A 21,589-nucleotide genomic window follows, 5' to 3' on the forward strand; every position below is an offset into this window, starting at 1 on the left:
TAAACGACTCCTTAACGGAATATGATCTGTTAAAGGATCCAAAGATTCATGATAATAGCATGCTTAAGTGCAAAGGTGATAAAGAAACTGTTAATATTTGCATAAAGTAAAATCTTTACTTTAGATATATAGTTGGTTCAGTGAGGGCGACCGCGAAAGTCACCTTTTTTGACAAATGTTCCTTAAAAGGCTTTGTTCTCTTTACATGCTAGTGTTAACATGCATCTCTTGGCAATAGGACCATACAAGCTAACTAGTTAACATTACTTCTTTACCTCAAATGGTAAAGTCCATGCTCTATCTGGTGGATTAATTTGGTTGGTCTTATAAAATGTCTCTTTCAGTATCAGTATTTTGCTTACAAGTTTTGCCCATTGAAATCCTTTTTCTACCAAATCTCTGTTACAACCTACCCTGCCTTCAACAAAACTGAACATTAACGTTCACTTCTATAAATAGGCCATACTTTCATCAATGTCTTATCCATTTTCAAACAGTTGTTTGAGAGTTTCAACTCAATGGCGGCTAACCAGACAAGCTTCGTTAAACTTTTAGTCTTCCTTGTCTATGGATTTCTTTGGTTTAGTTGTCAACCTGCTGAGGCTGCCATAAAGAAATACCAGTTTGACGTTAGTGCCTACACTAGTTCCTGTTTTCCTTGATTCATAGCTAATGTATTTGTCTCAGGCTTTATTCATCATGTACAAGTTTTTGTGTTTTGTAGATTCAAGTGGCAAATGTGAGCAGATTGTGTCATGCAAAGCCAATGGTCACAGTTAATGGGAGATTTCCAGGGCCTACAATCTACGCTAGAGAAGGAGATAGAGTTCAAATAAATGTGACTAACCATGCTCAATATAACATGTCCATCCACTGGTGAGAACTTAAAACTCTTCAAAATCTGTTTAATTTCAGGTTCTCAAGCAAATGTATATACATGTTAACCATTGCAGGCATGGATTGAAACAATATCGTAATGGTTGGGCAGATGGACCGGCTTATATAACTCAATGCCCTATCAAGACAGGAAATAGCTATGTCTATGACTTTAATGTAACAGGACAAAGAGGTACCTTGTGGTGGCATGCACATATTCTTTGGCTAAGGGCAACTGTATATGGCGCCATTGTGATACTTCCATCGCAAGGAACCCCCTTTCCTTTCCCTCAACCTGATAGGGAAGAAGTAATTGTACTAGGTCAGTTTTAGTACTCGTAAATATATACAGAAAATTTCAAGCATTGAAATGTACTTTATTCTGAAGATTTCCTCTGCCAAAGCATGAATCGAGATGGTAATATTTCTGTTCATTATGATGCAGGAGAATGGTGGAATGCAGATGTTGAACAAGTGGAGAACCAAGGAAATGCACTAGGTATACCTCCTAATATGTCTGATGCTCATACAATCAACGGAAAGCCAGGACCACTTTTTCCATGTTCCGAGAAATGTAAGAGATTGATATTTCTTCAGCTTATCAATTTGATATCATACTATATGCGCGATGCACCAGGTACTGACTGTAAGTTTCAAATTTCTTTGGCAGATACCTTTGCCATGGAAGTAGAAAAAGGGAAGAGTTACCTGTTGAGAATTGTCAATGCTGCACTCAATGATGAGCTCTTTTTCACCATTGCAAATCATACTTTAACAGTGGTGGAAATTGATGCAGTTTACACAAAACCATTTTCCACAGAAGCCATTCTGATAGCACCAGGACAGACAACAAACGTTTTGGTCCGCGCCAACCAAATCCCCGGAAGATATTTCATGGCTGCCAGGCCTTTCATGGACGCTCCGGTCCCAGTAGACAACAAGACTGCAACTGCTATATTCCAGTACAAGGGCATCCCAGAAACTGTTATCCCTAAACTTCCTAACTTGCCTGCTCCTAATGACACAGAATTTGCATTGAGCTATGATAAGAAGCTCAGGAGCCTAAATTCACCTAAATATCCAGCAAATGTTCCACTAAAAGTTGATCGAAACCTCTTCTACACCATCGGTCTAGGAATCAATGCTTGTCCCACTTGTATAAATGGAACTCGGTTCTCAGCTTCTCTAAACAACATATCCTTTGTCATGCCAAAAACTGCACTTCTTCAAGCTCATTACTTTAACATTAAGGGTGTGTACACTACAGATTTCCCCGACAAACCTCCTACTCCTTTCAATTACACAGGGGCTCCTCTTACAGCAAACCTCAGAACAACTCAAGGCACAAGACTTGGTAAAATTGCCTTCAATTCTACAGTAGAGTTAGTAATCCAAGACACCAACTTGCTGACAGTAGAATCACATCCTTTCCATCTCCACGGTTACAACTTCTTTGTCGTTGGAACTGGCATTGGAAACTTTGACCCAAAGAAAGATCCTGCAAACTACAACTTGATCGATCCTCCTGAAAGAAACACAGTCAGTGTTCCAACTGGTGGTTGGACTGCTATCCGGTTCAGAGCTGATAATCCAGGTACCTAGTTTTCTACTAAGTTTAAGGTTGTTTCAACTTTCATAATGCCTTCTGACATGTAGTTGCAATTTTCTTTCTATGAAGGGGTTTGGTTTTTCCACTGTCATTTGGAGTTGCACACTGGCTGGGGACTTAAAACAGCATTTGTGGTGGAAGATGGACCAGGATCAGATCACAATGTTCTCCCTCCACCAAAGGATCTTCCACAATGCTAATTTTACAACGCGATCTTTTATCTGCAGATTGATTTCATGTCACGTTTACAATTCACTTTTATTCCTGGTAATGCTACAAATGAGTGAGGCAACTCTGAGGACCATAAACACTTGAGTCTTGTTTAGGTAATGTCCTAAACAATGAAGGGAATTTCAGTCAAGTAATTTAACGGGTTGTTTTCTTGTATCATCTATTCTTGAACTGGCATTATCGAGTTAAATTGCTTTACATCGTCTACTGGAAACTTGATAAGTCTTACTGTAGTATCCGAATTCTATGAACATATAAAAGCATAGATGGAAAAGAAACTACAATATTCAGATTTCTAACATGACATCACATCCAGTAGTTCATCCTGTAAATTCTAGTTAACCACATTAATCTTATAATACCAGAAAGCAATATATCTTTCATCTTTTGAATAAGATAAAGAACCGAACCCTCGAGTAAGATCTTCCTGTGATTATCAAAATTTTGAGACGTTTTAGAATAACATCCACATCCCCTATAAAGTATTTTTACACCCGTCAGAATTATGAATTTTCATAACTAAAGATAATGATCAATGACATATTTTATCGTTCAGTATAGGAACTAGGCATAGGAGTTTTCTGTTCAGCATTTCTAACTAGCTCTCGGTACAACAGAAAAAGGAGTGGAAAGAACGCAAGTAGGCATGGATCAATTAAACACATTTTATAGATTTACAAGTAACTGTGAAAACAACTCCAGTGTGATTCTGAAGAGATTATTAGTTTACAAGACAATTTCACATCTATGATGGCTACAGTGTGTCCTTGTTAATCCTAACAAAGCAAATTGAAATAAAACAAAGTGAAACTCCTTTGAACGTATAGACAAGAAAAAGTTTTAACTCTGACTTTCGGGATTGTGGTCCCTGAGCTTCTCAGCTTCAAGTTTTCTCAAAGCAGTAGAACTCAGTTTGTCTCCACTTGATTCTTCAGAGACAAGATCTACAACTTCGATCTGCACAACATTTTCAACACGCAATTTCATAGTGGACAAAACAAAATATAAATGATAGAAAGCCGAATACAGTAGCCCAAAGAACACTGTTCTTTGGAGGCACGAATCAGACCTGTAGCTGCGAGAGTCCCTTTTCAGCCCTCCTCCTATTAACAGACAGTCCACCGGGAAATGTCTCCTTGCTATCACACAAGAACTTCAATTAGCAACCTTAAGCAACCACTAAAGTAATACACCAGCCATTTAAACAAAAAAAAACACTGAAGTATTTTTGAGAAATTACAACTTGCTATTACCGTCAAAATATGCTTCACTAAATTTGGTAATGACGAAATGAGTACTGCTAGAGTTTGGCTTTTAAGATTCAAGATTTCAAAACTTAAGTTTCATATTGCTGCAATAAATCAATAATTTGTAGAAAGAACTTGGTGATGAGATGCCTAGGTAAAATTCTGTCAACAACCCATAGTAGCCTCTGTGTATAAGAGAGTGATGTCTAAACCTTAGCACGAAAAAGGAGAAAAAGATCTAAATCAATAGAAGCAGAGATTGAAAGATTTCTTTACGCACCTGACAACAATGGCCTCCAAATTCTCATCGACGATTGACGGACCATAGGGATCCACAATTGGTTCTACTTCCACTATCAGCTCAGGTTTTATAGACTGGATGTACGGTTTGCAGCAAGGAACATGTCATTGTCATCACAATACAAGTAGGAAAAGCGTTCTGCATGCTGGATGATGTGATGTGGGTTTGATGGTGCACTAATTTGCTTCTGAATCAAACTTTAGTATGCTACTGACAGTAAAAGCATCAGCTATTGCATACTTTTCTAAACCAAAGCCTTTTAGAAAGAAAAAACATTTGTTGCTCTAGGCAAGATTCACATCGAAACAGAAAAAGATTGGACATACTCCATTCAAACCCACAATCTCAGCTGGACCAGTATAGAAGGCTCTTCCTATGACATTCAAGATCAAATTATACTTGCCAAACCAGTTGATAGATGAATACATGAACATAAAATTTTGAGCTTCAAAGTACCTTGATGTAATCTTCAACATGTTTCATTCTCAGCTCAATTGGCTCTATCAGATCAGCATACTGCCAAAGGAAGACAAATACGTAAGCACTGCATAAAAGGATAAGATGGAAGGAAGAGAACAAAAAGTCACAAATGGAGTTGAACATCGAAACTTAACATTGATAGAGTAAGAGGATTGGACTCATCTGAAAACGTAAGAGAATATAATACTTCAAACTCAAAAACCGTCCTAATCGGAAAAATCAAGTACGGCTGCATGTCTGACACTTGCTTATTCCATGCATTTTCTTCACAAGGAGTTGTAGCTTATTCAATGAACAAATTATTGAAATACTTTTGTTTCTTAACTGGCAATATCATTTAAGAAAATTGAAGATGGTATCAAGAGGATAACTTGGTACTGCAGCCAGTAGCATCTTTTCGTATTTACTTCAAAAGTATCATAAGTTGATAAGTAGTTTCATCTGGTACAAGATCCCTGCTATACCCAAAATAACTGGCAAAAGTCTAAATACATAAGAAGAATGCCCAGAACTGAAATGGGGCTCACCAAAGGAGGAGGGAGATGATACTCGTTTCCCAACAACAAGAAAACAATTCAAGGACTACAAAATTCCAAAGAGAAAAAGAGAAATACAACTTGGCATGATATGCAATAGATCTTCGACTAACACAATGGAGTACGAGATCAAAATGTGATAAACTGGAAACATACTGCATTCACAGTGGAAGTAATGTCGAGTCTACTTACACCACACTTTACTGTGGGAAATTAAAAAACGCATCAAGAAAACAGAGCCAATGAGAATGAGCATAGTGAGTTACACATGATAAACATATATGTCCCTATCCTGACATAGCATGTGAAACCCCATAAGAGAAGGTACAACAGTTGCCTCAGTAGCTTATTAGAACTTTTAGTATTATTATCATTAATTAGAACTCAGAAGTCATCAAGACTAATCCTTTTTCTTTATGTATGGAAATTTTCCTCGTATACGTCAAATTCTGTATATCCATAGAATGCATGAACTGACCATGAAATTTTAAAATCCAGAAAATACAATAAACCAAAAAGGTGGAAGAAACCTCCCGAGATGGACATCAGGACATGAGCCGACTATAATCTTATCTATTTTGAGTCATATTTCCAAGTTAAAATTTTTAGAGATGAAGAATCTCCAATCTTCTTTAGATTCCCAAATAGCCAAGTAATCTATTTTCATATATCTTACATCATGCTCTATCCAAAATTCCCCAATCGATTTGTGAAATTTTCCAGAACCACACATAAAAGACCACTCTCCAATTTTCGTCAAAGAATTTTACGCTATCTATACGTGTTAGATTTGCAAAAGGGGGAAAATAAAGAATAAATAAAAGATGTCATTTTTCATTCTCTTCTGCAATCCAGCCCACTGTTTTGCTTTCTCAAGTTTATGTAGTCTCCAGCAGGCCCATTATGCTTCAATTTGTACCGTAAAAGAAGTTGTACAAGCAATTCAAAGCTTCCATATTTCAATTTCAACAAACTAAATACAGAGTATATACATGATAATTACCTGTTTCTTAGTCAACATTGGACCATCGCAAACACCAACAACAATTCGATTCTTCGCCAATTCAGCAGCCGACTGCCAGAAAAAAAAAACATCACTTATTAGTAATAAAGATTGTTTCTTTTGATGAATGAGATTATTAAAGGGGAAAAGGGTATCGGAAAAACCTTAAGAAAAAGTCGGTGACCTTCGTGTAAACGATCAAAAGTACCTCCAAGAACGACGGAAGTGTAGGAATTAGGTGGGGATAAGGTGGACTTGGGGTTTGATTCCTCCATTACTGCCATCTGCTTCTTCCGATGATGGCTGACTCGCCTGTATTTATATTTATCAGAAAAGGGACTAAAATAGAACTATTAAAAATGGTATAAAATTACCCTCCATCCGCCTATTAGTCTTAAAATATCCTTGTTGTCTACCTTTAGGTCCTATATTGACCTTTATTTTTAACGGTCCCAATTTAAACCCAATTAATAAATTCATTAATGGCGTGATGATTTTCTATTGGCCAGCTTTAAATAATCTAAACTAATTGAAAACCTACTTATTCTCAAATTAGACCCAAATAAAATCTACCCGCCCCAAGTTCATTAAACCCATCTTCCTCACAGGCTTTTCTGAATTGGATCCTGACCTTGAGTTTGAACATCTAAAGAGATATTTGATAAGAGATATGCATAACTTGATCATTTTGTGAAGGTTACTGTTATTAGACATGGTGATGATACACACATTGGTTGATCATAAAAAGGTTGAAACAAGTTTTGAGTTCTTTCATTTTCTTTTTATGCTAGTCTGGAGGAACTCTAATTTATGGTAGACTCTGTATATGCTGTGAAATGGGAGTTTCGGTTTTAGCTTTTTCAGATAACAATATTTTTTATATAGTTTTGTTGTTTACCTCTAACTATTTAATTAAGCACATTGCTCAGATCTTAGTTACTTGTTTTGGAAGTCTAAGAAAGTGGTATGTATTCTGTATTTTTGGGCAACGATTGCATAAATAAACAAAAAATCAAATTCAATCAATGACACGAAATTCTCATCACCATTGCCCACTTATATTTGATGAGAATGAAACCAAATCTTTTGGATTACTTTATTTTGGATTCATTAGATAGATTCTACTCAAAAATTTGCTCAAAAAATATCATAATCTCCTTTATGTAAATTATCTAGGTTTTATTTCTTTTTCAAAGAATGTAGGTGGGATGAAAATAAGAAAAAGAAAAGGTTGTAGCTTTTATGCTCTGTGATTTGCCATTTTGCTGTGAGGAAGACGATGATAAAAGATGGGTTAAATGAATTTGGGGCGAGTCTAATTTGGGAATGGGTGGGTTTTTAAATTAATTTAGGTTATTTAAAATCTGACCAATAGAAAATTGTCACGTCATTAATGAATTTATTAATTGGGTTTAAATTGGGACCGTTAAAACTAAAGGGTAATATAGGACTTAAAGGTAGACAGCAAGGGTATTTTAGGGCTAATAGATGGATGGAGGGTAATTTTGTACAATTTCTAATAGTTCAAGGGTATTTTAGGCCCTTTTCCGTATATTTATTTACTAGATATTGTGTGCCCGTGCAAAGCACGGACCTGTGTCCTATTTCGTTTAGCCGTTAGAATTTCTCATGAAGATTATTCTTCAGTAAAAATCACTTCTGAAACTAAAGTAACAAATCAAATGAACCATGCATATGAGTTGACATAATGCATCTAGCTAAGAAGCAAACACGGACACTTTACAACATAACTAAGAGTTTGAGACACTGGGAGTAGGGGTGTGCATTCGGTTTTTCGGTTTGATTTTACACTATTCGGTTTGAATTTTTGGTTTTTGATTTTGTAAAAGTGTAACCCAATCCGATCCAAAATAAATTTGGTTTGGTTTGATTTTCCTCTATTCGGTTCGGCTTTTTTCGGTTTGGTTATTCGGTTATGTCAATAATTAATAACATATATAACCAAAGTAATAATATTTAATCCCTTAAATATTCTTTCTAATATAAATCATAAGTAAAACTTAAAACACAATACTTTTAAGTATACCTATTATAGATGTAATTCAAACATAAAATATAAACGTAATCACCATGAAAGGCAATAACCAAAAAGGGACAAAAGTGGTTAACTCCAACTTAAACGAATAGTGCACACCCCTACTGGGGAGTAGAAGTATAAAATTAAATCTAAGTGTCTTATAGATTTAACATTTCCAGTTCATTTAATACAAACTTGCTTCTAAAATATTTCTTTTTCTAGCAGCAAGGTGTTTTTGCTTGACAAAGAAGCATACACCTCTTTAAATGGCCTTCCTGGAGCAACACTTCATAGCGTAACTCCAAACTATAATTTTTGCAAAAAGGGATTCTAGATTTGCATTTGACAGCATTCCGGTTGTACTATCCAAGACCGCCACATTCCAAATGTTCATATTGACTATCAATCTTCTAGAAAGATTTAACTCAAGATCTTGAGGTCTTAGACCCTTCTTTGTATCAACCAATTTTTTAGCACTTACTTATGTTTCATGGCCTACTTTCTTCTGTAGTACAATGCTGATAATCGCCTGGAGAACAGTCCATGGCATGGAGAATTTGTTTGATTCTCCATACTTCAAACTCCGATCAAAGAGACGGGAGATGATTAACTGTCCACTCCGTCTTGGCCAAATTCCAATTAAACCTAAGCTTATCCGAATATCAAACCTCAACTATTTTATACAAAACACGACACTAAAGGACTGCACTGATACCTAACTTAGCACTTGTAAATCTCAATTATATAAAGGAATCAATCATCAGCCAGAGACGTAAGATAAAACCAGAAACATAAGATAAAATGAGGGCTATCCTAAAGTAAAGACATATAAAAGCTACTAAACAAATAATTTTAAGGCAAATTGGCCAATAAAGTAAATTAAACAGCTAGCAAAAGAAAATTATCTACTTATGAGTAAATGGAAAAAATATGCAGAATAAACTTATATACTCAGTCAGTCTAAAGCCTCTATTCATACATGAATAAAAATGTATAATCTTCATATGATAGAAAACAAAAAACTAAAAGGTATTGCACCAGTCTGAAACGAAGGAGAAATTTTCACAGGTAATTACTTATGTGTAATTTGAAAATTGATTAGCTTGGTCTTAAAATCTAATACATCTGGAAATTAAAACAAAACAATGGCAACAGATTGAGCACACAATTATTTTGATCTCTGACATGCTTGTTGATTATTATTTATAATTAGAGGATGTTGATTGAGCAAACATCAGGAAATATGGGGATCAGTATAGCATTTATGACAGCAATGAAAGGCTACAAAATGGTTTTGAAAATGCCTTCGTACACGAGCATAGAGAGGAAAGGGAAAATGAGAGCATTTAGAGCCGATTTAATCCTCATCGATCCAACCTAGGAATGACAGGCATTGTTAAGAAGGCTTATGAACTTTTGGAATCTACACCTAATGCTTTCATGCTTCAACAATTCTACAACCCTGCAAACACTCAGGTAATTTTAAGAAACCTAACTTAATTAATGTATTCTCTGTTTTACTACAGAATTCTCAATTGCTTCATATCGAAAGCAGGATCATTTTGACACAACATGCCCTGAAATATGGGAAGAAACTCTAGGTAATATTGACATATTTTTCATGGGAATACTGATGTTGGACAACATCTTAAATCCAAAAATCCTAATGTCAAGTTAAATATATACTCTAATGTAATACTCTTGATTCCTCGAAACAGAATCGGTAAACTTCCAAGATAATCCCATGTCAAGAAATTGAGAACAATCCTATGTCAAAAATAGTTAACGTTGTGCTTATATGGATTCGAGCCAACTGAAAGTAATATACTGAATGGTGGAAAACCAGGTCATCATCAGATAACGGGAAAAGGGGTTGGATTCAAGCCAGATATCCTTGGCATGGATCTAATGGAGGAACATCGACACTGGAAAAGTAGTGAAGGATTTCCTCGCTAAATATAACCAAAGTTACACAATCCCTTGGAAACGAAGTTTGTGATTAAGTTATAATAGATCTAATAAGTGAATTTCCCGCCGAAGAATCAAGGATTGCCTCAACTAACAACCACGTATCAAGTGTAATTCCACAAGTGGGGTGATCCGAAGATGGTGGTGCAAGGATTATCGATTTTTCTTCATGGAAAAAACTTAGGGTTGAGGAATCACTAAATAGCAGAAGTTGACACATATCAACAGTTAGTAGAAGAACTTTCTCCAAGACAGGACTAATTCTGTAATTAGTTTGTAACAAAAGATAATACTAACAAAACGCCATTAGGGTCAGCGATTTTCCAAAGCAAAATACATGAGAAAGTTAATAAGTAGAGGCACCAAACAATAATCATCCAAATCAGTAGTTGGAGTATCAGTCTGTACATATGTATGTGAAGGTCACATTAACATACTCATGTAAGAATCTATTAAAAATTTACCCACAAAACAAGTGCAATAAGAGAAATTAATTGGAGAAAACAATTACCGCGAAAGAAGTAGACACCTGATTACAAGTGAAGATGGAGTATGAGAAGGAAACTGAGAGCTTGAGTATCAGAAGAACGAAGAAATCGGCAAAGTAGTATCGCAGATGCAGCACACGCCGGTCTTTTGAATGGGAAAAAAACGTGAAATGCCTAAAATACCCCGGACGATCAAAGTCACATTGACCGCAATACCCTTGGCCGTCTGAAGAAACTCATACTTATTTAAAAGGCCAAACACATATGCAGACCCTTGAACTTGTCCCTAAATTTTATTTTGGCACTCCAACTCAACCTTGTTCCATTTTAACCCTTCAACTCCAATTTTTATGTTCCATTTTGGCACTTCTTTCCAAAGAACCAACAAAGTGAGATGTGTGTACTTCACATGCCATTATTGTGTTAAAAAATAATGGATGTACATTGTTTTTTTAAATTTTTTTATTTTTTTTTAGAGTTTCTGTACATTATTGTGTGAAAAAATAATATGTGAAAGTGTGTTGATTTTTTTTTTAAAAACAATTAGTTAATTTAAATAGCATCACATATATATTTTTTTCATATCTAGTCTACTTGGACTAACTCAAATATCAGCTTTCTAATTTTTCATTCAACTAATTAAATACGAGTAAAAAAAACTCATGTTCATTACTAATTAATAACACTACCAAAAAATGTTGAAACTCAATAGACTTCGTTGGGTTGTCATTGATTTTTTTAAGAAAGAAAATCGACGCACTTTTGTCGGTTATTTTTCACGCAAAAATATAGGAAAACTCTTAAAAAGAATTGTTACTTTTTTATAAAAAAAACAATGATAATCCGTCAGTTTTAATTTTTACAATAATTAACGGATGATCGTCGATTTTTAAAATGCAAAATTGCAGTTGAATAACATATATAGAAATAAAGAAATCATAAAATTAGTATTTTGTTTTAAATGGTACATAAAAGAAATAGAGTTGAAGGGTAATCTTTTATTATTTTTTAAAAAATACTTTTTTTTTTGCCTTTCACTCTTTTAGAGAACTTGTGATGCACACTCTCTGCCACATCACTTAGAAGTGCCAAAATGAAACATAAAAATTGGAGTTGAAAACAAAGTTGAGTTGGAGTGTCAAAATCTGCATATGTGTTTGGCCTATTTAGAATGATGATGATGAGATTTGAAGCTTTTCTACTGTTTTGCAAATTGGTCAATTAGTCCCCAAACTATCATTTTTGACACATTACTCCAAAATTTAAGACGATCAATTATTTTTTTCCTCGAGAAGCATGAAAAATCTATAAAGATACACTAAGGCAGTATTATCAATTTTGATTTACAAGACTAATAACTACTCCCTTCGGTTCATTTTAGTTATCGTGCTTATATTTTCAATAGAAAAATTACAAAGAATAAAAACAATTCATGAGTAGTTTACGTGGACAGATCACAAATCCACCAACATGAGAAGTAAGGCATTAGATGAAAACGACCAACTAATTTTGGTGGCCCATGTGGACAGATCCACCAACTTTTTTTGTAGATACATTGAATGTAGACATTAGCATTGAGGACATTATGGAGTGATCACAATACACAGTGATATTATGATGATCAAGTTGATTGAGCAGGTGATCTCTTAAATAAAAGATTAAGATTCAAATTTTTTTGTATGTTTTCTCAATTGAGCTCATCGTATAATTTATCTCTCCTTTTGCAAATTGCATGACGTATGGGCAATGTCCTTGTCATCAAAGGTCATTTTCACAACACTAACACAAAAGTGGCAACATATCTACTAATACCAAATTCGTTGAAATTAGTAACACAATCTTATTTTACCAACAAAACAATAGAATGTGAAGTAAGATATAATGCTCATTCCATATTTTTAATCTTTTTAGACCAGTCAACTGGTATTGCATAGAGCTATATTATTGATATAAAATAGGTAGTATAGTTTAGAGCATAAAAACCAAATTGACTTGCATTAATATTTTTTTTAAAATGTAACTTACATATTATATTTTTTTCTAACTATAATAAATCATACTCGTGTTATATACTTAATGGTCAAGAAATTTAGTCAACAATAGAGCCATAAGTATAGGTTTGGCATGTTGATTGTTGGACCGATCCAACTCAAATCATTAGTTATAGAATTGAGTTGAGATTTTTTAATCTCATTTAAAAGAAAAAATTCAGGAGAATAATCATTCGATCATTTTACCAACCAAAATTAACCCAATTATAGTCTATTAGATTTTTGAATAAAAATATCTTGAACTATATCCAAGCTTTACTACACACCCTTAAACTATAAACATCCTCGAGGTATTCAAAATTTAGCAAGTTTCATCCTTTTTTTTGGGCACTATTTGCATAACATTTTTATGATGCAATCCCTTACTTGTTCTTGCATACATGGTTTTGTGCCCCCAATCCCTATAAAATCAAAGAGTTGCCTGGTGATTCTTAGGTTGTGCTCATGAAAATACGAAAATATAGTAAGAAATAGCTCAACAAAGTCTCTAGGTTTTTCTTCTTTTTTTGTTATTTTATTTGATGATTCTAATGTTCGGGTCAACTCAATTAATTTGACAAGATACCAATTTTTCTGGCTTTCATATTTTACGCCCTTGCTTTCATCCATTTGTTCACATTTCGTTCCGAAGGAATAATGCTACGTCTTAAACGAATCACAACTATGGACTCCTCCTTCCTTCGATTATTCACAACTCCCGCCATTTATGAATTGAATTCCTCCCTCCAAAAGCTGCAGGTGCAACCCACACACCACCACCTACAACAACTCATCCATTCTCATTTCTCCAATACAAATAACAATCCACATTCTTCACAAACATACGCCACACTCTTCCACGCCTGCGCCTGCCTTCATCGTCTCGACATTGGCCAAAAACTCCACCACCACTACACACTTTCCCATCACCAAATCCCACCACATCAACAACAACTCTACACCATCAATCATCTCCTTAACATGTATGCTAAATGTGGTGATCTAGAATATGCACACCACCTGTTTGATCAAATGCTCCACAGAAACATTGTTTCCTGGACTTGTCTTATTTCCGCCTACGCTCAATATGGAAACACTGATCAATGTTTTCGCTTATTTACCAAAATGTTAACTCATTATACCCCTAATGATTTTGCTTATGCTAGTGTTCTATCTGTTTGTGATACCAGTACATCGCGTGGTAGGCAAGTACACGCGCTTGTAATGAAAACAGGTTTTGATACGTGTGTTTATGTGTGTAATGCTTTGATTGCAATGTACTCGAGGAATAGTGGAAGTACGGAGGCTTGGAAGGTTTTTAATGATATGGAGTTTCGGAATATTGTTTCGTGGAATACAATGATAGCGTTGTTTCAAATATGTGGACAAGGTGATAAGGCTATGAGATTTTTCTCCTTGATGCATCGTGATAGTTGTTTGGGGTTTGATCGAGCTACTCTTGTTAGTGTACTTTCTTCTCTATTAGGACGGGATGAAATTGATTTTTCCTGGGGTCTTCGAAGTTGCTTTCAATTGCATTGTGTTAGTGTGAAAACCGGGCTTATACTAGATGTTGGGATTGTGACTGCTTTGGTGAAAGCTTATTCGATTCTCCAGGGAGAGGTTAGTGATTGTTACAAATTGTTTCTGGAAACAAATGGATGTCAAGATCTCATGTTGTGGACTGAAATAATTGTGGCGTTTTCAGAAAGGGATCCTGAGAAAGCTATTCTCCTTTTTGGTCAGTTGCTCCGAGAGGGGTTAAGTTTAGATAGTTATGCTTTTTCTATTGCACTGAAAGCTTGTGCGGGACTCTTGACAGATAGAAATGCCTTGATGGTGCACTGTAAAGTGATTAAATCTGGTTTTGTGGATGCTCTAGTGCTTGGAAATGCATTAATTCATGCATATGCAAGGTGTGGCTCAATATCTCGGGCCAGTCAGGTTTTTGAGGAGATGAGGTACAGAGATATAGTGACATGGAATTCCATGTTGAAGGCTTATGCATTGCATGGCAAAGCAAATGAAGCATTGGGACTTTACGGTAAAATGGATGTGAAACCTGATGCAGCCACTTTTGTTGCTCTGCTTTCAGCTTGCAGCCATGCTGGAATGGTGCAAGAAGGGATTCAAATTTTTGATGCTATGTTTGCAAAACACGGTATTGTTCCTCAACTTGAGCATTATGCATGTATAGTTGATATTGTTGGCCGAGCAGGTCATATTTTTCAGGCGGAGAAAATAATAAAAGAAATGCCCATGCAACCAGATTATGTGGTGTGGAGTGCATTTCTTGGAGCATGCCGCAAACATCGTGAATCTGGGCTCGCCCAAATAGCTGCATCTCAGCTGAAGGAGTTAGATCCAGAAAATTCATTAGGATATGTACTCATGTCTAATGTATACTGCTCAAACCATAGCTTCAATGAAGCAGGTCATCTTAGGAAGCAAATGAGAGGGCTTGGTGTTACAAAGCAGCCTGGATTGAGTTGGACAGATCTTGGTTGAAGGAGTTTTGATCCAGAAAAGTCATGAGGATATGTACTCATGTGAAATGTATACTGCTCAGCCCATAGCTGCGATGAAACAGGTCATCTTAGGAATCAAATGAGAGGGCTTGGTGTTACAAAGCAGCCTGCATTGAGTTGGACAGATCTTGGTTGAAGGAGTTTGATCCAGAAAAGTCATGAGGATATGTACTCATGTGAAATGTATACTGCTCAGCCCAATGAAACGGATCATCTTAATTCTTAGGAAGCAAATGAGAGGGATTGGTGTTACAAAGCAGCCTGGATTGAGTTGGACAGATCTTGGTTGAAGGAGTTTGATCCAGAAAAGTCATGAGGATATGTACTCATGTGAAATGTATACTGCTCAGCCCAATGAAACGGATCATCTTAATTCTTAGGAAGCAAATGAGAGGGATTGGTGTTACAAAGCAGCCTGGATTGAGCCGTTGGGGTTTTGGTGCATGAGTTTGCTTCCGGAGGCCTGCAACATCCGGACAGGAGAGATATACACTAATATGGAGTTCTTTGTGAAAGAACTGAAACATATTGGTTACATTATCACAAGAACAATATTATACCTAGTGTGATCCCACAAGTGAGGTCTGAGGAGGGTAGAGTGTACGCAAGACCAATCCTCCGTAGTTGAATCTGAATCGAGAACATGGACCAACATCTCAACGAAAGAGCTTAGATGTGGCAAATCAGCTGCCGTCCCTCAAAGAAAGGGAATCAATGAATCCAAAGCAAGGTGTGGAGAAGGCTTGGTTGAAGGCAAAATTTGGTGTAATTCGCGATTTTTTAAGAAAAGAAAAGCAGGTTAGGAAGTCTTGCTTACTTATTTCTCCATCTAAGTAAGAGAAGACCTTACCGCCACCTAGTGCGAGGTAGAGAGGCCGTTCCTGATAGACCTTCGTCTCAAGAAAAGCATTTTCAAAAACAGGTTTGAAAGATACAAAAGTGAAGAAGCGCCCAATGAAACTCCCGGAAAGTAGCATGACATACAAAATGCAGAAACAAGGAAAAACTTGTGACTATACAAAATGCATAAAAGAGGCACACTTCATGTCCGGATTGTGCACACTTGAAACGGCAAGGACTATGATAAATTCTGGTAATATTGATTCATTTCCTCTCTATGGCTTTCTAGCACAGATACTATTTTTTTAAAATAACTAGGCATTGTTGAATTGAGTGCAGCACCCAAGATTGAATATCCAAATGATTTCACAGCATTTGTTATCCTTGTTTCTGTATTTTGCTTACATTGGTCAATGATTTATAGTATTAGCTGGCTTATGGACCTCCAATATAGGGTATATTTGTTTCGAAAAGATTCTGAATCGCTACATGTATTAAACTATGAACACATTTTATCCTGCCTTGTAATTGATTGTTTGATTAATTGTGAACTGATGAATATTTTCAATTTCGCATGTTTTACAGAAGATAATAGCGTGCACACTCTCTCTGTTTGAGTTAATTTTTCACATACAAGGGTATTGACTGCTTGGCTTAGTACTTCCCTTCTTTTTCAAAGGGCGATTTGGTTTACATCAGTAGCTATGAAATTATGTTATAGAATAAACAGGTTCATGGTCAAAAAATGTACCACAGAACTCAATTATATGTGTTATAGATGTCATTAAACACAGATTGCATGGCTAAAAACTACAATAGAGTAAAAGTGAATTGTTATTTCAATGTGAATCATTACAGAAATAATAACACTAATCACTACTCTAATTGAACTGTTAAGATTAAGAATAATGTAGGCATTCATGTGTGGTGGGGTAGACTGAAGCTCTACAAAAAGGACATGTATCTTTCCTCTGCAACTAGGGGTGTGCACTATTCGGATTAAACCGGATAACCAAACCAAATCAAACCAAATTTATTTTGGATCGGATTGGGTTACACTTTTACAAAACCAAAAACCGAAAATTCAAACCGAATAGTGTAAAATCAAACCGAAAAATCGAATGCACACCCGTATCTGCAACCACTTGTGTTGTGGGATAAACTGAAGCTCTACAAAAAGGACATGTATCTTTCCTCTGCAACCACTTGTTGATGCATTCAGCATGAAATTTATGGCCACATTGAAGTGTGGCAATTGCATATTTATCTTTATATTCAAGCAAGCAGATAGCACATGCTTCTTGTTCCTCATCATCAGCAAATTGATCTTCCACCACCTCTTCTTCTTCTTCGTCTTCGAAATACGCAATCTCAATAATATCCTGTTCTTCCCCCTCTTCTTCTTCTTCATACTCCATTGCTGTTTCCATATTTTCAACTTCAACATTCTCCCCTGCTTCTATAAATATAAATTCTTCTTCTTCAACTTCATGAACAATATCACCAAGATTTGAATCCTCCAACAAACGAGGCAAGAAACTACAATCAATATGAGGCAGTTGTTCTAGTTGATTCAACAGAGAAACATTATAAAACCAGGGAGCTTGATCATGTTGAGACATGTTTCTTGACATAAAAATGACTGATTTTTGTTAGATTACGAGAAAAAAAAGAAAGTTTAGAATGGGAAATTATTGTTAATGTTAATGCATTTATAGGAAAAAAAATAGTTATAGGAATTTGATTCCAAACGGAAATTGAGAAATAGTTTCCTATAATGTTTCTTTTTTCCTTTTCTGGCTCCCCAATTTGTTTTTTTCCAGGTTTTAATTAATAAGAAAGAAAGTATAAAATAGGAAATTAATAGGAAAAAATATTTATAGGAATTTGATTCCAATAGGGAATTGGGAAATCGTTTATATAATTTTTTTTAAAAAAAATTCTTGCTTTCCCCCCAAGTTTCTAATTACATTTGACTCTTTTTTTTTCTTTTCTTTTTTTAAAGAATAATCACATATCAACTTCACCCTAATTTGCAAATAAGGATCTTGACACTTACACTTTCAAAAACATTAAATTACCTATCGAAACAAAAGGTAATATTCAAATAAAAATAAATTATACACAAGTTTAAAGAAAAGATATATATATTTAATTTTGTTTATGTGATATTTTGTATAAATTAGTTCTTATAGAAATATAAATAAAAGAATGAAAATAAACGTTTTTTTCCAATATTGGTCAACTTCTCAATTTTTTTTCTAAAGATAATCTAAATAAAATTAAAATAAATAAAAAGATGTAAGAACAATAAACTGCAACTCTCCCAGCATAATTGGATAAACATGATATTCTGTATTGATGAGACGGAATTTTTCTACAAATAAATGATACAATGGGAAAAATAATTTTTTTTATAACAAACGACACCAAAACTTCACATGCTAGAAATAAAAATGCTAATTATTTTGATGGAGTTGTGTTCAGTTCCTATTTTGAATTTTACCATATTTGTAGCTAATTATTAAAGAAAAGAAAAATAAAAGGAGATATTGTGCATTCATTTTATATCTAGAGTCAACGTTCAATTTGTTTTCACACTTCTGCCTGATATTATTGAGATTTTGAGATAGAGTGAGAAAAGAGTATAGAATCTCGGGTCATGCAATCGAAAGACAAAAAAATAGGAGTTCAGTGCCAAAAAAATAATAAAATTGATCAAAATTTCAAAAAGACAAACAAATTGAAGATGAAATCAAAAAGGCAAAAATGCAGGGTCCAATGCCTTTCATTTGACAACGATATGATGTCATGTGCTTTGTAAGGCACAAGTCGTCATGTGTCTTATTAGGCACGTGATATCATGTGTCTTCCTTCATCTGTTAACGCCGTTCCGTTCACATCGTCAAATGAAAGGGACTGGGGATTGCATTTTTGTCCTTTTGAAAATTTTGATTAATTTTATTGTCCTTTTGACTCCGAAAGTTGAATATGTATAACTAAAGAAGTTGTTGAATTACATTAAAAATCAGAATTCACTTAATTTTATAAGTATCCTTTCATTTACAAGTGTATATGACCAGGTTTGTTTGAGCATTCAATTTATAAATCAAATCAAACTAATCAAATTCGGGTTTTTCTGAATTTTTCAACCTCAATTTTTTTCGGATTGGTTTGGGTTTTTCAAATATCAAATCAAACTATTTGTGTCGAATTTTAAAATTTATAAATCAAACCAAACTAATAAACCTCGGATTTTTTTAGATTTTCAAATTTTTCTAGTAAAGTATTCATACAAACATATAATTAACTTGTGCTTCAAATATTTCTTTAGTCCAACCAAAATACAACTATCTAGATGTTTCTTAAGAAAATAACATAAATTATGAGATAAATGATGACATTAAAATATTTAACAAATAATAATAATGAAATCATATAAAATAAATATCGTAAATTATTAAGTTATAATGAAAATGATCAGTGTCAAGCAGTAGAAATGTAAATTGATCAATATATTCCTTTAACAAATTCAGATATCAGTGGCGCTGACAGCTCAAATCACAATCCAAACATGTTCTATATTAGATAAATGTGCAAGTCTCACATTCTAATAGAGTATAATGGTAACTTTTATGAGGTGAAAATTTCATATTTATTTGATATATTATTGTAGTTTATGTCGTGAAAGGACATATTAATATGCTAAATCATATTTACCTTGTAAGCTACTTCTTTCTAAATAAAAAAATTATTATTTAAATTATTAATATGTGTTATTATACAATAACGACAAATAATACAGTTTATCCAAATATTGATTTATTAAAGTAATATAACATAAATTATGAAATGATACATAAAGACTATTGTAGACATTGAAATTTTGTAGACTCTACAAGACGTTTTAATTCGAGTTGGACTTTACAAGGTATATTCAATTCAAATAAAAATTCTTGGAGGCTACTCAACCCTAAACCCTAGTTCATACCTATATAAAGGGTACTATATTCCCTTGAAATAAAGACATCTCAAATATTTCACAAAATTCATGGAATTTATATCAAGAGATCAAATTCAAATCATCTTAATTCGAGAAATATGCCACTAACGACCTTCAAATTATGAAGATCAAGTCCAAATCATCCTAGTTTGAGAAATACGCCACTAATGACCCTCGAATTATGAAAATCAAGTCCAACAAATCATCTTAATTCGAGAAATATGCCACTAACTGTAACGACCGGTTTCCGTCGTTATAGAAAAGTCAACGGGGAAAAAAAATTTGGGCCAAAAAACTTTTTCGTAGTAACTTGGGATTTCTCAATCTAGTCCAGATTTGGACGAAATCGGAGTAAGTAAGGTCTAGGAAAATCTTGTAACAATTGGGTGGTTTAATTTTGATTTTGATCACATGAGTAGATAGCTAAGACATTAAGGGACCCGTACGACTTTACGGAATTGAATTCGGGTGAATAGAACTCCCAAAATTGATCTTGGTGTGAACGGGTAGTTTTTGAGTGTCGTTGGTCGAAGGTGTGTTGTGAAATTGGGGTATTGAAATTATTACAGTTGTTCAATGGTTCCGTGCAAGCCACTAAGGCGGGATTTTTCCGCCAGGGCGGGGCTGCTGCAGCGGGGTGAGTACCGTTGTGGCAGGACAGTCGCGAATTAAATCGGAAATAAACCCCAAAAATGTTTTATTCTGCACTTTTCGACTTTGAGAGTTAGGAGACGACCCCAGGTGCTTTCTTGACTGTTTTTCACCATTCTTAAGGCTAAAGGTAAGGTTTTAACTTCTCGAATCCATTTTCGATCCGTAGAACATAATTTAATGTATAATTATCGATGTGAAAGGGTTTTGATCTGGAAATTATGGTGAAAAAATCCCTAATTTGGATATTGGGATCATGGGTTTGATCTAGGGTTGATAGGATTGTTGGTAATTCGGGTAATTAGTTATTATTTATTGATTCCCGTGTTATATTAATTATTTGTAGACCAAGAACAAGCGGAACGAATCCGGGAAAAGGGGAAGAATCAAGTTTCTTAAGGGATTCAAGCTTTGTTTGAGGTAGGTGATGGTTGTGATTTCATGTGGTGTGATGCATGTTTGTTCTTGCTTCATTATAATACGTGTATGTATGTGAATGTTGCATTATTGATCACACTAATTGTAAATAAGGATAGATGAATGATGAATGTCATGAATCATGACTTGATTGTATGATTATGAGAATGTACTTTGTTATTGTGATTGTGGCTTGTTGAATGGATCGGGTATTGCATTCTGACACACTAACTTGGATCGGTTTCCATGTTCCGGCATAAACATGAGATCAGTTGCCACATTTCAGCATAAATATTGGATCGGGTACCACGTACCGGTACGCTAACAGTTTAGGTGTGGGTTC

At 34.8% G+C, this 21,589-nt stretch overlaps 5 protein-coding genes across 5 annotated transcripts; 3 read left to right on the plus strand and 2 right to left on the minus strand.

Annotated features, from left to right (window-relative positions):
- Positions 1-499: 499 nt before the first annotated feature.
- LOC102578526 (laccase-11-like) lies at positions 500-2,872 on the plus strand. Its single transcript, XM_006346938.2, has 6 exons — positions 500-629; positions 725-876; positions 954-1,198; positions 1,322-1,450; positions 1,547-2,470; positions 2,555-2,872. The coding sequence occupies exons 1-6, from the start codon at positions 519-521 to the stop codon at positions 2,683-2,685; spliced, it is 1,692 nt and encodes a 563-aa protein (XP_006347000.1). The 5' UTR covers positions 500-518; the 3' UTR covers positions 2,686-2,872.
- A 491-nt stretch (positions 2,873-3,363) lies between these two features.
- Positions 3,364-11,974, minus strand: LOC102590092 (phosphopantetheine adenylyltransferase). The gene is made up of 7 exons (XM_006346894.2): positions 11,963-11,974; positions 6,448-6,607; positions 6,284-6,355; positions 4,721-4,780; positions 4,244-4,338; positions 3,786-3,855; positions 3,364-3,673 (listed from the first exon to the last, which is right to left on the minus strand). Exons 2-7 carry the CDS (start codon positions 6,565-6,567, stop codon positions 3,557-3,559), a joined length of 534 nt encoding a protein of 177 aa, XP_006346956.1. The 5' UTR covers positions 6,568-6,607; positions 11,963-11,974; the 3' UTR covers positions 3,364-3,556.
- LOC102590408 (bifunctional L-3-cyanoalanine synthase/cysteine synthase 2, mitochondrial-like) lies at positions 9,705-10,277 on the plus strand. Its single transcript, XM_015308588.1, has 2 exons — positions 9,705-9,797; positions 10,104-10,277. The coding sequence occupies exons 1-2, from the start codon at positions 9,705-9,707 to the stop codon at positions 10,275-10,277; spliced, it is 267 nt and encodes an 88-aa protein (XP_015164074.1).
- Positions 11,975-13,932: 1,958 nt separating the features above from the next.
- Positions 13,933-15,315, plus strand: LOC102578871 (pentatricopeptide repeat-containing protein At1g71420). The gene has a single exon (XM_006346939.2). It carries the CDS (start codon positions 13,933-13,935, stop codon positions 15,313-15,315), a length of 1,383 nt encoding a protein of 460 aa, XP_006347001.2.
- A 1,921-nt stretch (positions 15,316-17,236) lies between these two features.
- On the minus strand, positions 17,237-17,797 carry LOC102579203 (RING finger protein 44-like). Its single transcript, XM_006346940.1, has one exon. It carries the CDS (start codon positions 17,795-17,797, stop codon positions 17,237-17,239), a length of 561 nt encoding a protein of 186 aa, XP_006347002.1.
- Between the last annotated feature and the right edge of the window lie 3,792 nt (positions 17,798-21,589).

Source organism: Solanum tuberosum, unplaced genomic scaffold (genome assembly GCF_000226075.1).
Source record: "Solanum tuberosum cultivar DM 1-3 516 R44 unplaced genomic scaffold, SolTub_3.0 scf00085, whole genome shotgun sequence".
NCBI classification, from domain to species: domain Eukaryota; kingdom Viridiplantae; phylum Streptophyta; class Magnoliopsida; order Solanales; family Solanaceae; genus Solanum; species Solanum tuberosum.

What these genes read in the sequence shown, in the direction of transcription:
- LOC102578871 (XM_006346939.2), top strand. Translation starts at nt 13,933, where the DNA reads ATGTTAACTCATTATACCCCTAATGATTTTGCTTATGCTAGTGTTCTA.
- LOC102590092 (XM_006346894.2), bottom strand. Translation starts at nt 6,567, where the DNA reads ATGGCAGTAATGGAGGAATCAAACCCCAAGTCCACCTTATCCCCACCT. An exon ending in ATGTTGAAGATTACATCAAG is followed by an intron (nt 4,339 to 4,720) that starts GTACTTTGAAGC and finishes CCGTACATCCAG; the next exon opens with TCTATAAAACCTGAGCTGAT. An exon ending in TTGGAGGCCATTGTTGTCAG is followed by an intron (nt 3,856 to 4,243) that starts GTGCGTAAAGAA and finishes CTTGTGTGATAG; the next exon opens with CAAGGAGACATTTCCCGGTG.
- LOC102578526 (XM_006346938.2), top strand. Translation starts at nt 519, where the DNA reads ATGGCGGCTAACCAGACAAGCTTCGTTAAACTTTTAGTCTTCCTTGTC. An exon ending in GGAAGAAGTAATTGTACTAG is followed by an intron (nt 1,199 to 1,321) that starts GTCAGTTTTAGT and finishes ATTATGATGCAG; the next exon opens with GAGAATGGTGGAATGCAGAT. An exon ending in TTTTCCATGTTCCGAGAAAT is followed by an intron (nt 1,451 to 1,546) that starts GTAAGAGATTGA and finishes TTTCTTTGGCAG; the next exon opens with ATACCTTTGCCATGGAAGTA.
- LOC102590408 (XM_015308588.1), top strand. Translation starts at nt 9,705, where the DNA reads ATGACAGGCATTGTTAAGAAGGCTTATGAACTTTTGGAATCTACACCT. An exon ending in ACAACCCTGCAAACACTCAG is followed by an intron (nt 9,798 to 10,103) that starts GTAATTTTAAGA and finishes TGTCAAAAATAG; the next exon opens with TTAACGTTGTGCTTATATGG.
- LOC102579203 (XM_006346940.1), bottom strand. Translation starts at nt 17,797, where the DNA reads ATGTCTCAACATGATCAAGCTCCCTGGTTTTATAATGTTTCTCTGTTG.